Source organism: Lagenorhynchus albirostris, chromosome 17 (genome assembly GCF_949774975.1).
Source record: "Lagenorhynchus albirostris chromosome 17, mLagAlb1.1, whole genome shotgun sequence".
Lineage (NCBI taxonomy): Eukaryota > Metazoa > Chordata > Mammalia > Artiodactyla > Delphinidae > Lagenorhynchus > Lagenorhynchus albirostris.
Genome location: NC_083111.1, coordinates 63,335,822 through 63,352,250, shown reverse-complemented (window position 1 = coordinate 63,352,250; position 16,429 = coordinate 63,335,822). Strand labels below are relative to the sequence as shown.

General features: G+C 35.2%; 1 protein-coding gene across 4 annotated transcripts in view; it reads left to right on the top strand.

Moving 5' to 3' along the window:
* Positions 1-16,429, top strand: part of TAF2 (TATA-box binding protein associated factor 2) — an 80,781-nt gene that overhangs the window by 57,531 nt on the left and 6,821 nt on the right. For 2 of the 4 annotated variants that reach the window (XM_060127846.1, XM_060127848.1), the window contains 4 exons: positions 6,891-7,120; positions 8,429-8,584; positions 9,073-9,178; positions 11,559-11,681. In XM_060127846.1, coding sequence (XP_059983829.1) covers positions 6,891-7,120; positions 8,429-8,584; positions 9,073-9,178; positions 11,559-11,681 — 615 coding nt within the window. Of the gene's footprint in view, positions 1-6,890; positions 7,121-8,428; positions 8,585-9,072; positions 9,179-11,558; positions 11,682-16,429 lie in introns of those variants that run through there. The other 2 variants (XM_060127847.1, XR_009536393.1) reach the window with 2 other exon arrangements.

Genomic DNA, 16,429 nt, shown 5'->3' with positions numbered 1-16,429 from the left:
TAATTCATTTATTTTTGTCCTGTTCCAAGGTGGATTTGAAAGGTGTTGACTTTGCTTAGTTATAAAATTTTTGAACTCATTTGAAATATATGGAGACGTATCATGGCAGTTAAGGAAGGATCATCTTATGAGATGGTCATCAGGTACTCCTGAGGAATCAAAGTTTCTTTGCTTAGCTGGTTTCAGAAACTTTTCAATAAGAGATTAATTGCAGTAGGATACATAGAAACAGGATTTAGAAAATTGAAATTAGTTTGAAAGTAAGATGAACTAAGAAATCACATTTGTGCTTTTTAAAAAATTGATATATCATTCAATGACTATTAGTAATACTCTTTTTAGAAATGTACCAGGGGGATTTTAATGGCTCTGTGCCAGAAGGAGTGTTCTCAGACTTCTACTCTCAAGATGCCAGGACTGCCTGGTATCTGCACTCTGCCTGCTGTGTGGTAGCTCCACTTATCCTTGAGTTTTGGGCGCTACTCAAGTATCTTCCTAACAGTTTTTGCTGTGAAAATACACACACACACACACACACACACACACACACACACACACACACACACAACTATAGATGTATGTACACGTGCATACTCATATTAGATATCTTAACTCATTCACTGGTTTAATTTTCCCATATAACATTTTCTCCCCACCATTTTGTTTCTAAAATTTTCAAAGCTTAGAAAAATTTAAAAAATGGTATAAAGAATAACCATATATTGAATATTTTCAGCTCTGTTAACTAGTTGTTAACATTTTACCATATTTACTTTCTCTCTTTTCACTCTCTGTGTATATGTTACAAACCCTCTTTTTCTGAATCATTTGAAAATATGTTGCCTCATGATACTTTTCCCAAAATACTAAGCATATATTCCTAAGAATAAGGACATTCTCCTGCATCTACACAATACCATTATCATATATATCCCATATTCAGGTTTCCTCAGTTGTCCCCAAAAATGTCCTTATAGTTCCCATACAGCTTTTAAAGTAATAATCCTCCACAGAAAGTAACACATTTTTAAAGAGAAACATCTTTCACATTATATAGTCTTCATCCCTCGTTGCTTAAGAATCTTAAATAGTTTTATTTTTAGTTAAAAATATTACATTGTCCAGGGGCAATTCTTTTTAAGGGTTTCAAGTATTAATTTATTCATCAGTTATTTCTTGAGCACCTCCTGTTTGCCATTGTGCTATGTTTTTTGTTTTTTTGTGCGGTACGCGGACCTCTCACTGCTGTGGCCTCTCCCGTTGCGGAGCACAGGCTCCGGACGCGCAGGCTCAGCGGCCATGGCTCATGGGCCCAGCCGCTCCGCGGCATGTGGGATCTTCCCAGACCGGGGCACGAACCCGCATCCCCCGCATTGGCAGGTGGACTCACAACCACTGTGCCACCAGGGAAGCCCCTGTGCTATGTTTTTGCATACAAAGATGCCTTTTCCATTAACTTAGTATAATGGAAAGAGAGAGATAGGAACAGATAGACCATAATACAAACAGGTAGTTGCTAAAATAAAGAGAAGAGCAAAATACCCTGGTAACCTGAAGAACAGAACCGTGAGCCCTGCCTGGAATGCTGGACTATTCATGGAGTGGTGATATTTGAGCCAGCTCTTGAGGAATGGAAAAGAGTTTATCAGGAGAAAGACATTTTAGGTAAGAGAATTAAGTATATGTAAAACCTTTGAGTTCTGAAAGGATATTTGGAGAATAGTGAGTGTTAATCTGGAAAGATAGATTAGGATCCAAAAGCAAAGGGCCTCAGGAATTTGTGTTTTATCCTGTAGGCAGCGAGGAGCAGGTGGAATTATGACCTGTCTGACTTCTGTTAGCTGTATGTATTTTTTTGCACACTGAAAAAAATCGTTTTCCTTTCCCAAAGAAAAATGTTTCAAAATTCAAAATATATGAGATCCTACTTTTTGTAGCTTTTAGGTAAAGTACTGGATTATAGCTCAACATGACAGTAATTTAAAAAATTCATTTAAAAAATAAAAACCTAAGAATCAGAAATTTTTATTGGTGCTTTTTTTTTTAAGTCAGTATAGTGTTTATTTCCCAGTTATAACAACTGCAACAGGTGTAAAGTCATTCTTTATAAAATTCACAAATCAAATTACTGAACATAAAATACAAAATTCAAAATTGTAATCACAGTCATAAAAAATGTTAACTAATTATAATATAGTAATTTGTTTAAAATAATTACACATCATTTTTCCATGGCAAATAAATTTATTACAGCAATTCCAGTATTTATTTGTAACTGTGTCTTATTCTATAGAAATGGCCACTGGACTAGACTACATTTTTTGTAATACTGTAGACCTTAAATCATGTTTAATAAATTTTCAGTTTGAGAATAAATTCTCCACTGGCGCTGATATTGACAGAGTTACATGTAAACTGACAGCCAGATAAGTGTTTGGAACTGTGTGCAGTAAATTAATGCTGCATGATGATGTCCCATCAATATGTTATTCATTAGCATGTTCATCAGTAAATTTCAGTTGTAAATTTTTATGTACTTGTACTAATTCATTTCTACAGATTTCAAAGTATATATGTCATCTAGAGCAGAGGTCAGCTAACAGTGGCTCTAGGGCCAGATCTGACCCACCGTCTGTTTTTGTACAGCCCATAAGTTAAGAATGGCTTTTACATTTTTAAATGATTGGAAAAAATGTTAATAGTGTCTCATGACACCTGAAAGTTTTATGAAATTAAAATGTCAGCATCCACCAATAAAATTTTATTGGAACACAGTCCTGCTCATTTGCTTACGTATTGTCTATGGCAACTTTCACACTACAGCATCACAGCTGAGTAATTGAACAGAGACCAAAAGGCCCACAATGTCTAAAATACTATATTTTAAAATGTAACTACTTTCTCTGGTCTTGCCTGCTTAACAATGCTTTTTTTCCCCCTTAAGATAATAAGCATTCATTGAAGAGATACTATATCATCATGAAGGAAATTTTAGCCCTTACTCACAAGCTGCTCTTCATTGTTTGGCACTTCACTGTAAGAATGACATAAAAACATTTATGTAATTATTCAGAACATTGAAGGCTGTTTATTTACATCATAACTTTTAATGTTTGAAAGTTTACGGCTGTGCTCTAGAGGGTAGAATGAAGGACTACTTAAAATTCAGTTCGGTAGGATTTGCCAGGTTTCGGAATAAGAAAATAAACAATTTTGATATTAACATCAGATTTCAAAGTTCCGCCCCTCTGTTTCTCTCTCCCCCAAACCCTTCCTCTTAGAAATAGGAATGGTGGAAGAAAATTAAAACATTTTTATTAGACGTAATTCATTTTTTTGTCAGAAATTATATATGTAAATGCACACATGAATATATATGAAATTTGCTGTGTTTTTTTACTTTAGTGTAAGATAGACAGAAAGATCAGGACAGAACTACCATATGGCAGTCATACTTGTGTGGCCTAGCTGTACAAATTTTTAAGCTTCTGTCATCAATAAGGAGTGCTGGGTTTATTGAAAAATGTCCTGGGGAATTCCCGGGCAGTCCAATGCTTAGGACTCTGCACTTCCACTGCAGGGGGCACGGGTTTGATCCCTGGTTGGGGAACTAGGATCCCACAAGCCACAGGGCGCAGCCAGAAAAAGAAAAATGTCCTGAAAATGGTGGCTTTTAAAGTGAGCTTTCTTCTTAGCAGCTTTTTGGCTTGATCAGCTTTAACGTCAGTTACTTCAGAAAATGAAGTGATGATCTTTTTTAAGATCAGATTTGTTATTTGGAGGATTTGTCTTTAGATACTTTCTGATTTGAATAGAGAACATCAACACTGAGCATTGTTCTTCTGATTCAGGTAAGCAGGGCTTGTCCCAAAGTATAACTGCTAATGAGACCAGAATGGACAGCATTTTTACCTGAGAGGAAAAAATAATGACTTGTTTTTCCATATATATGGGCATTCCTTGCCATATAAGTGATTGTGTTGGGAGGGGTAGCTAGAAGATTAAAGAAGGGTCTTCAGAATGCTATCACTGAGGGTAGAAATCAGGAGCTCTTCCAGGGCTTATTTCTCATAGAATTGGTTGATTTGGAATCATGGAATTTTAGACCTGAGAGGACCTTAAAGATTAAGTTAATTGTTCTCATTTTATGGCCTGGGCAGCTGAATTGCCCAAAATCACAGAGCTGACTAGTAAGTAAGCAGAAGTGTTTTTTCCGACTGTATTCCACTATAAAGTGACAACCATTTTAAGATGTTATGCCATGATTTTGAAACATGATGTTCTCATTTTTTTTCTGTCTTATAATTTTAACAGAAGCGCTGCTTATTTTTTTAGCTCCCTCTTATCAGCCTTAAATTGTAATATTTATAAGTCAGTTTTTTGTGGGAAAAAAACATTTAATCAAGGACTTCCCCCAGGAACAGAAGAATAATGCTCATTCCTCCCTACAAATTGAAGGTCTACCAAAACCTTTACAAATCCAAAACCAAAAAGCCCACACAGAAATAAAAAGTAACAAAAACCATATTCTAGAGGTTCAGTGCTTTTAGCAGCTTTCATTCACTGTGCTGCCTAACCATCCTTAGCTGACTTTCAAAAAACAAAACACCCTAGCTCATCAAAATATACATTATCTACTTGCTTTTTAAAATTAATTTTTTAAGAAACTTTTAGTAATTCATACTCAGTTGCCTGACTTGTTTCAATGTCATCTACATTGTATAAAGATTCCAGGATCATTATTTGCAGTGGACATAATTGGGCAATACTGCTCTTCAAGGTTAAGTTTTATTCCAGTGTAAATGCACCCTAAGCCATTCTAGCTTCTTTACTGATAAAGTGCCTGAGATTCACTTCTTTTCTTGCTATAGCCATGAATAAATAGATAGATACAGGGCTAGCTGCTCTGGCCAGATTCCCTCCCTTTCCTGAGAGGGTTGAGCCCCTCCAGCCTTTGTAATAAAAGGCCCAGGAATCTGATACCTATCCTTTGTGGAACATTTACATATGTAAAATTCTTTGAGAAGAATAATGAGTGCCTACAAAAAACTAGGCAATGTCAGTCCATTAAAGTATCCAAATATGGATATTCCAGAGAAGGAAATGGATTTCCAGTATAAAATCCTTACTTTCACTCTGTACTGTTCTTCCGATTTCTGGTTTCTCTGTAGTTTTTATGATATAAAAACTCATACTTCTCAAGCTCCTGCCTCTTTCTCTTGCTTTCAGCAGTGTTATGTATCTGTTACCTTATCACACAGTAGCAAAACTGAAGATGTCTCAAATAGGATTGATAGCTGTTTAATGGCATGCATATTGCCAAGCAAGTGTGTAGTATATAGTAAGAACTCTGTAAATTAAAATTATAAATCCATGTGGATGTTCTTTGCACATAGTTAATATAATAGTTACCTATCTGTCAGAGTAAATCTTATCAAAATCGTACTTGCTTACAATGTATTTACTTATTCTAATATTTGTTGTTGAAAACCACAAAGCTTAATATTTATGCTGTCTAAAGTTTGCTGTAGCAACTTCTTTCCTTTTTGTTTCTCCTTTTTAAAACATTATGGTACCTGTTTGAAACCACATTTCTTGGCCAAAATTAAGTATTTATATGGTTTATTTTTCTTATCCAGAAGAATATTTCTTATTCTCACATGTTTTAAATTCTCTAGGTCATTTTAGATTCTGCCTAGAAACCATAGAAATTATCTAAACCTAGATGATAATTTCACCTTGACAGTTCTGTTTGGTGGCAGTATCTACCTGGCGTGTTCCACTGGGGAAAAGAAGGCAAGTGAGGAAGAGTTCTGATGTCACTGTGCTCTGGTCTTTTATTGCTATAGGGTAAGGTATAATCTGAGACCAAAACCCTTATTTTGGAGATGAAGACACTGAGACTCATCAGAGAATTTGGAAAGTGTCTCTACTTTAAACTGAATTTCTACAGATGCAGTTTTCTTCTGGTTAATACATGTTTTATGACCTGTTGCCATCTCCGGGGTTTGCTTATTTTTGTTTTTTGGTTTTTTAAAATAAATACCTACTAGAACAACACAAATATGAAGGTGTTTAGCAAAATAGTTTACTTCTCTAAAATAAGTCAAAGTTTAGAATTGTGTTATTTCAAATAGTTGTAGGGTTTCTTACTGTATTTAAAACCTGAAAGTAATAAATTTGAGGGTTAGGAGAATTTGTTTCCAGTGGTAGGGTTCATGAAGGCTCTTGGTGTGCTGTCTTCCTAACAAGCTATTCAAGAAGAAAATCAGACAAGATAAACAGAATGAATGAATGTGGAGCAGTACCAAGGAGGAGGAACTAAAAGGAGGATTTAGGGCTTCCCTGGCGGCACAGTGGTTGAGAGTCCGCCTGCCGATGTAGGGGACGCAGGTTCGTGCCCCGGTCCGGGAAGATTCCACATGCCGTGGTGCGGTTGGGCCCGTGAGCCACGGCCGCTGAGCCTGCGCGTCCGGAGCCTGTGCTCCGCAACGAGAGAGGCCACAACAGTGAGAGGCCCGTGTATAGCAAAAAAAAATAAATAAAAGGAGGATTTAGAGCCAGAAAAAACACTGTTTTGGGAATATTAGATTTATGCTAGGTGTCTGATTTTTATTTTGTAGGAAGAATGAAAGAATAAAATATTTCCAGTTGTAAGATTCATGATTGCATTTGAACATTTATTGTTTCTGTAGCAGTTGTAGGTTCCCGTGTTATAAGAAGCGTCTTTAGAGTGGAGGGTTTGCCATTGGGGCCTAGGTCAATAGGTGGCTCCTTTAGGTATCATAACCCTCTCATCCCTTCCCTCTGTACAGGTTCTGGAGCATTTGAAAAATGTATGGATAAACGTGTATGTTGACTTTTTATTATTACTGTTATTTACTTCCTAGGTACTTCACATGACTGGCGGTTACGGTGTGGTGCTGTGGACTTGTACTTCACACTGTTTGGCCTCAGTAGACCTTCCTGCTTACCCTTGCCAGAACTTGGCTTGGTCCTTAATCTGAAAGAGAAAAAAGCTGTCTTGAATCCAACCATAATTCCAGAGGCCATAGCAGGCAACCAAGAAGCTGCGGTTAATCCAAGTAGTCACACACAGCTAGTTGGATTTCAGAACCCTGTAAGAATCACATGTGTTATAGAAGGTGTAGTTTTATTATGTAGAGCTCTGAAGAAGAGAATTGTTTCTTTTGAACTGGTGAATTTTAAAGCCACTAACAGCTTCTTGTGCCATTTAGAAAACTGCTAGCTGACATTAGTTTAGCACTCACAATTTATAAAGTACTACTGACAGCTATTGATACAGAGCTGCACATAACAAATGATGTGCTGCTAGTCCATTTACTCCTTTTTTTGTGATGACAATGATTTTTTTGTACTTGAGCATAGAATTTCTGCTTTGAGTAGTAGAATACTGAAATGAATATTTAACCTATTACATATTAACCTATCTTGTCCATATATTGTAATGGCAAGCTGTTTGAACACAGGGCCTTGACTTTTTTTTTTGCTACTTTGCATAATAGCACAATTCTAAACATATGAAGGGTGCCTGGAAAATGCTTATTGAATCAAATAAATAACAATGAATGGTCAGGTAAAAGCGTAATCTGATTTTGGGAGGAGAGTATGCATTATATTTTTAAATTTACATATATGTGTATGTGTGCTTTTAGAAAAGCTTTTATTTCCAACTATGCATTATGAAATTACCAAACTTTTTGTAGAAAGACCTTTAGGGTCATATCAATTATTTTACTGTAATTTAAAGAAAGTTTTCCAGAAATGATTTTCTTATTGATGACAAAATGTCCCCAGTACTTGAAGCTTCATTTTTCACCAATATTTAGACCAGATTACTTGCCTGGCAATTCCCTGCTGGTGTTTTGACACTTTAAAACTCAAATTTCTCTTTATGCTAGTTAGTAATAGTCATTTAAAAGTACTTATCCACCTAGATTTTCTGAAATATAACCATACTTATTTGTTATAAATTTAAAATATATCCTAGAGTTTGGGTTATGAAGAAGTAAGACACATCTTTTAATAGAAAAAAAAGAGTCTCATTAAAGACCTCTTTTATATCTGAATATTTAGAAACCAGTGGAAATGAATATGTTTATAATTCTTGCCCATGTATATTAAGTTATCCACTTTCATACTTGGAGTCTTTAGGATAAAAGAAGAAAATGACACCAAAAGATATATGCTTTGGGGAAAGCTTTAAAAGTTCACTTTACTGTCTCCCTTCTCCCCCCCAAAAGACCAGCAGATAGGAAAAGGTGAGATTTATTTTAAGCCCATTGCTGATTACTTTTAGGCACTGGGCATGCTCTAATCTGCATGGTTGCTATAGGTATTAGTTTTCAGCTATAACATGAGCTACTTGTCTTCAGAAATCTAATTTTGATCTTGAATATTGCCACAGGAAGATGATCACCTTGCCAAGGAAGCATCATGTAATATATCAGCTCATCAGCAGGGAGTGAAGAGGAAGGCTGATACACCACTGGGGTCCCCACTAGAACCTGGTCAAATACTGGAGAAGAATGAGGATAGCAGTAAAGTCAAACTCAAAATCAGAGTAAGAAATACAGGTTAAACCTGTATTAACAGTGTAGGATATTCACCTTCTTGTAAATCTTTTTGAATACTTGCAATGGTTTTTCCTTAGCAGGAACAGTTGGGACAGACTGAACCATAAAAGAACTCAAATGTCCATCTAAGACATTCCAATTGATTGTTAACCTTCTATTATCACATACTTCTCTGTTTGGAGGAGGAACTGTGTGTGCACAATCTACCACAGCTCACTATTTCTTCCCACAACATAGGAACAGATTTTAGTTGCTATTATATTTCCTGTAATTTCCAATCAGCTTCTTTTGGAGGCTGAACCAAATAATCTTTTCTTTCTCTTAATACTTTTTGAGAAAAAAACTACTTTTCCTTTTAAGATTTTTTGGGGGTATATCCTGTGGCCTTTCTGCTACCTTTCTTAAGAGCAAAAATCCAAACATAAAGTGATATAATGGCTCTTTTGCTCCTTTGTTTTGTATGTGTGTGTTTTAGTTTTCAAGCTCTCAAGATGAGGAGGAGATTGATATGGATACTGTTCATGATAGCCAGGCGTTCATTTCCCATCATTTAAACATGCTTGAAAGGCCGTCAACTCCAGGTAAGATATATTGCATTCACTCGGGTTGATGGAGAAAGTTCACGCGATATCACTATTTTAAGGTGTGTTGCTTTATTTTGAAGAGAACAACTATAAAGTTTAGAAGTAGCCAGTATAAAATACTAGATTGTATCAGATTATAACACATGTCAGCAAAGGAATAGAGTTTTTCAAAGTATTTCATTTGATTTTTACTTTATTATGGTCCTTTTTAAATATTCGGCTTACTTCTAGATTTGTTTTTTCAAAAATCCATGCATCAGATTCCTTCCAATAGCTTTCATTTCTTTTTTTTGTTTTGTTTTTTGTAGTAGGCTTAACCTCAAAATAAAATACTAAATTTGTTTTTTTATAAATAATGTAACCATAATTATATACAAAACTTCTTGACTACAGTAAATGCAGCCTGTAACACAACTACTTTCTCTTCTTGACTGCCTGTTCCACATAATATTATATCATATCATAGATTTTTGCATGCATCACTCAAACATCATAATCATTTCTTTTGAAAATGTTACCTGAGGCGGTATTGAGTTGATACACTTGAATTTACCTTATTATTTCCCTGTGGGCAGGCATTTGTTTCCAATTTTAATTTTTTGCAAATAATTCTCTCTGAATATCTTCATACAAAAGGTTTTGTTTTTGTCAAATTATGCTCTTAGGGTAAATTCCCCAAAATATATTTTTGGTGATTTTTTAGCTTTATTGTAAGATACTTATCTTTAGAAGATTTTCATAGCTCTTGATATTATTGCCATAATGCCCTTTGAAGAGATTATACCTAGTTCATGTCATCAGCGTTTTTAAATTTTCAGGAATAAAGCTTTGATGTAACTTGCATGTAAGTTGTGAAATACAGTAATAAAACAAATATTGGTGAACCTGCCACCCACCTTAACATGTATATTATACTCCATGCCGTGGCCATTCCCTTTATGCTTCTTCCCTGATTCTGTTCACCTGTCTTTGCATTACAAGTAAATAAATACTGTCTTGAATTTTTTTTCTTTTTCTTAATCATTCTGTTGCTTTTCTTTACAGTATACCACATATATATATGATCTATATGTTTACTTGCCCTTAGTTTTTGAATTATATGAAAATGGTATGATGCTCAGTATGACTTGGTCTTCTTCACTCAACCTTTTGCTGCCCAAATTCATCCATCTTGATCCATAGGTGTAATTCATTAATATTTATCATTTTTGTATCTCATGGTACTATTTTATTGTCAGTGTAATAACTTAAAAGATATTTATTAACTATAAAATGATCATTAAGTTTATAATGCATTTCTTTTATTATGAATATGACTATTTTTCTTTTTTGTGGGGGAGGTCCTGTTCCTGTTTCTTTTTACTGGAAAATCCTATTTATACTTCATGCTGCTTGTGGTTATATTTTATGATCTTTACATTTGAATGAGGTTTGTTTTTTTTTTTTAACATGCTGTATTTGTGCAAGTCTCCCTTACCTACCTTGGTCTGCTTTTTGTTTGTTTGGCTTTTTGTTTAATTTTATTTGTAAGACCTAAGGTACTTTTTACTATCTAGTAATCTAGGATGAGCTAGTAGAAAACTGGCATCAGGTAGAATATGAACCTAATTATCTTTGAAAACTGACAGGTCGTGAATTCTTTGGCTTTTATACTTGTAAGAGGTCTTAACAGTTATTTATCTATTCTGTCAATTTTACAGACAAGGAAATTTAAGCAGAGAGATATTAAATGATTTACCCTAAACGACACACCCAAGTAATAGCCAACTCAGTGCTAGACCCAAATCCTTGAACTTTTCCATGTGACAAATGAAATTGAGGCACAAAAAAATAAATGTCTTACCTGGACTGTATATCTAATTTGTGGATAATTTGGAATTAGAACCTGGGTCTCCTGATACTACAGTGCTGTTCACGTTATACCATTAAAATGTTCCTGTTTTAAATATCTTCTGTAATCCCTAAATTATTTTGATCTATTTGTTGAGTAAATATTATAATAGAATTTATTAATAAGTTTTGGGGGGAGCAGGCATGCTTTACTATATGCAAAGTTCCACATAAATAATAAAAAACATGACATGGTTCTGCCCCAGAATGTAGACTCCAATTTAGATGTTCAGCAGTCCAGTCAGGTATACGGTCTTTCTTGAATGTGTATTTTTCTCAGACTTAAGTATATTGGAACCATGACAAAGAAGTAAATCAAATGGGGGATCTTCAGTACTTTAAAAAAGTAGTATTCTTTTTATTATTGGAATTTTACTGTTGAACTGATTCTGGCTTTAAGGTTAATTTATAAAAACCTTCAGACTGTTTTCTTCTTTGGGGAAACAAAGAAATAAATCCCTGTTTTCGCTCTTCTTTGGCATTTTAGGGCTCTCTAAATACCGGCCAGCCAGCGCCCGATCTGCTTTAATCCCCCAGCACTCATCAGGTTCTGATGGCACACCCATCACAAAACCCCAGTGGAATATGGAACTTGCACGAAAGGGAACAGGTGAAATTATTATTATCATTGCTGTTGTTTTGCTCAAGAACGAATCTATTAACTTCATAAAGTTTCTTTATCAACTTAAAGAATACATTAAAAACGACAGATCTCAGGACTTGCTTTTCTTGTAACACATTGACTCTATATTATCTGACATAAAGACTTTTTTTTCAAATGTAAGCTACATATATTATTATTTTTTATTGAAGTATAGTTGATTTACAATGTGTTAGTTTCTGATATTACAACACAGTGATTCAGTTATACATATGTGTATATATATTCTTTTTCAGATCCTTTTCCTTTATAGGTTATTACAAAATATTGAGTATAGTTCCCTGTGCTATACAGTAGGTCCTTGCCAGTTATCTATTTTATGTATTATAGTGTGTATATGTTAATCTCAACCTCCTAATTTATGCCTTCCCCCCTTTTCCCCTTTGGTAACTGTAAGTTTGTTTTCTTTGTGGGTCTGTTTCTGTTTTGTAAGTAAGTTAATTTGTTTTTTTTTTTTAGATTCCACATATAAACAAATATCATATGATATTTGTCTTTCTTTGTCTGGCCTCCTTCACTTAGTATGATAATCTCTAGGTCCATCCATGTTGCTGCAAATGGCATCATTTCATTCTTTTTTATGGATGAATATATACAGTATTCCATTGTATATATACACCACACCTTCTTTATCCATTCATCTGTCGCTGGTCATTTAGGTTGCTTCCATGTCTTGGCTATTGTATTTAAATAGTGCCACTATGAACATTGGAGTGCATGTATCTTTTTGAATTATGTTTTTCTCTGGATAAAGGCCCAGGAGTGGGATGGCTGGATCATATGGTAACTTGATATTTTTAGTTTTCTAAGGAATGTTCATAGTGTATTCCTTAGTGGCTGCACCAATTTACATTCTTATCAGCAGTGTAGGAGGGTTCCTTTTTCTCCACACCCTCCAGCATTATTATTTGTAGACTTTTTGATGATGGCCATTCTGACTGGAGTGAAGTGATACCTCATTGTAGTTTTGATTTACATTTCTCTAATAATTAGTGATGTTAAGCATCTTTTCATGTGTCTGTTGGCCATCTGTATGTTTCTTGGGGGAAGTGTCTATTTAGATCTTCTGCCCATTTTTTGATTGGGTTGTTTACGTTTTTGATATTGAGCTGTATGAGCTGTTTGTGTATTTTGGAACTTAATCCCTTGTCAGTCTCATAGTTTGCAAATATTTTCTCCCATTCTGTAGGTTGTCTTTTCATTTTGTTTATGGTTTCCTTTGCTGTGCAAAAGCTTTTAAGTTTCATTAGGTCCCATTTGTTTGTTTTTGTTTTTATTTTTATTTCCATTACTCTAGGAGACAGATCCAAAAAGATATTGCTACGATTTATATCAAACAGTGTTCTGCCTATGTTTTCTTCTAGGAGTTTTATAGTATCCAGTCTTACATTTAGGTCTTTAATCCATTTTGAGTTTATTTTTGTATATGGTGTTAGAGAATGTTCTGATTTCATTCTTTTACATGTAGCTGTCCAGTTTTTCCAGCACCATTTATTGAAGAGACTGTCTTTTCTCCATTGCATATTCTTTCCTCATTTGTCATAGATTAATTGACCATATAGGTGCATGGGTTTGTTTCTGGGCTTTCTGTCCTGTTCCATTGGTCTATGTTTCTGTTTTTGTGTCAGTACCATACTGTTTTGATGACTATAGCTTTGAAGTGTGGCCTGAAGTCACAGAGCCTGATTCCTCCAGCTTCGTTTTTCTTTCTTAATATTGCTTTGGCTTAAAGACTTTTAAATTAGGCGTTTTGCTATTTCAAAAGTAATATACTCCTATTGTATAAAACTTTGAAATAACAGAAAAGTAGAAAGGAGAGAAAAAAAGCATCCCGTATTTAATGCCATTTAAAGATACTCATTATATTAACATTTTGATCTTTTCTTGCAGTGCTTTTTCTAAGAATACTGTAATATGAAAATGTCAGCCTCAGTAGCAAGTGTGAAATCTAAAGCTTCATACTTCTATAAAATATAAAAATCAACTACTTACTTCCCTCTCAGCCTCCCCCTGACAGGTTTACAATTGGTCATTCATGGTCAATCGTGAAGACTTGATGCTATATATACCTAGAAAACTAACATATTTTGTCTTTTAAATTTATTTCATACTAATTGGACTTAAGTTTATGAAAGATAATTCAGTTCAGATGTGGCTATTACCTGTTTTACTATTGTACATTGTCTTCTACTTACCCTGTTCATCTTTTGCTTAGAAGACTATAATCCAAATAAAGAGTAAACTTGTGATGCTGATGAACAAAGATTCAGTTTTCAAGTTTTGGAGGGACAGGGAGTGAAAAACAAGATACATAAGCAAAATCATTTTTAAAGAATACTTCTTCCAGAAGTCATTAGTCAGGCTTTAAAATTCCAACTGATGGATTTTGTTTATATAAACCATGTTTTTATCATATAAACAAAAGAGTAACTGTTTAATGATTTGAGGAGCTTAGGGATCAGCTGTGATTAGTAGGAGACTGAACAAAAGCAACACCTCAAAATATTTTGGTATTGAGACCCCAGACTGTTGGTTGCTTGTATCTCTTTGTGTGTTTTATGCATTTATTGTAACAGATTCTCACAAAATATATTTCAGAAAGAAGTCAGCTGGAGACTTCAGCACTTAACTTTAATAAGTGAATTTTGACATTTCTCGGCCCTTGCCGATTTTGTATTCTGTTTTTGCTTTGGGATTTGGTGTAAATTTGCTTTATTATCATTATACTTATTAAAACTTTTTCAGACACGAAAAGTTTTCTACATCTTTTAAAATTATGAAGCGTAGGGCATATCAAACCTCTTGATATAGTTTGAGAGTGATGCTTCTGCCTATCTTCCATGCCTTTAAAAAAAAGTAAATTCTGTCTAAATTCCAGCAGTCAGATAAATTCTTGTTCCAGTAAAAATTCTGAGTATGTTTGTTTGGTTTATCCTAGTGATGTGGCATGCTAACATGTGAATAGAAACAAATCTTAACACCTTTTTGTGCCCACCAGTGTGCCTTTGTTTCATATTGCTTTAAAAATTACATTTTTACTTTTTTTGGAATCTCTTTACAGTCTTATATTTCTCATGGCATCTTATGGGAAGACTAGAGAGGAGATAAAGGGGTAGTGGTAGGGAATAGGAAAACATTAACATTTTAGCTTTGGTTGCTTCAGTGTAGGGCCCTTTTATGTCACGAAGTAAATTGTATACCAGTATATTATATAGACTGATCTGTAAAACTTAATTTTGAATATATTCTTTAACGTGCCTTTGTAATTTCCCTTAAATGTAATTATGCTGTCCAGTACCCTACGACCACTGAGCAAGTCTTAAAATTCAACAGTGTCATTATTAGAATTTAGAAAACATTTGTTTTACCAATGGTAGTGTTCCAAAAGTTTATTTATACATGTATTTATTTTGGAATTCTAAAAACAGTTTTCCCGTAGACATATTGTTATATTTGATAAGTAGCTTTCCTGAACTAGCCAACAAAAACCCTTTTTAACTTATACTGAAGAATAGAAGTATCAAACCTAACCACTGTGTCACAGTATTTCTAAGAGAAAGGGTACTAAGAGCTCTATATTTTGGGCTGTTGGAAGCACAACTTTAACCTAACCCAGGTAAAGTTGGCAGTAAAACAGGAACAGAAGCTGGGATCTCCTACTGTGGTAGCTATCTTGGCCTGGGGTTGAGAGTTGGGGGTTCTGGAGAAGAGGCACAGAATAGTGGTAAGGGAAGCTGTGATCTCTCTTAAATCTCTAGGGATTCTAGATTAAAGTTAACAGGTGGGTTTGAGGGGCCTTATTGAAGCTTATCCAACTGAGGCATCTTTTATTTGGCTATAGAATTCTTACAAACATTTTTGAAGTAGTTGACTAAAAATGAAGAGACTGCAAATAAAGATTTGGATTTCCAGCTTCTCTTGAAAAAGAGTTAACTGAGAGGCCCTCTTAGGCAGGGATGTGCTTTCCATGCCATTGATTCCTTCTGTGTTTGCACCCGGTAGTCTGCTTACTCATTTATGCTGTCTACTTAGGTTGAAGGCTTTTGAGTTTGAGACCCCTGGTGTTTTTTTTCATGTGCTGAGATGAAGTCCGAGATGGCTGCCTCAGAGCCAGCGTGCCAGATGGCAGTTGAGAACTGGAATGTGTTGCAGACGTCATCTGGAAGGGGTGGACACTGTTAAGTAGAGGATAGGTCGTGGTTTACTTTTTAACACCCCACCAGTTTTCTCTTTCCTTGCATATGATAGTGAGGGGCATATTTTAGGGTAGGGATGATATGTGTTTGGTAGGTTAAGCCATTTGGGGTAAGAAAGGAGAAGCGGGAGGGATGTTTTCCTTCATTGCTTAACTTTCTCCTTCTCCTGAGTTAAGGAAGGGAATCCGGGGAAAGGGCTGCGTGGGTCGCATGGTGTGATGGCTTGAGCATACCACGTCGTCTCCTCTCCCACCGCTGCAGCGCCTGAGGCCGCTGGTCTGTCTCCCAGGTTGCTGCGGGGATTGCAGTGATGAGGAGCGGAGGGAAGTCCCTGGTGGTTTCTGTAGGGAAGAAAAGAAGAGTTGCTGCAGTTGCCTAGCCAGGGCTACTGTACTATGTGACAAATTCTTGCCTAAGTCAGAAAAGCACTATTCTGGTATAGAAATCCGTTTAAAAAAAAAAAAAAGCTAGAGTTCTTTCTTTTGAAAGTGTAATATGAAA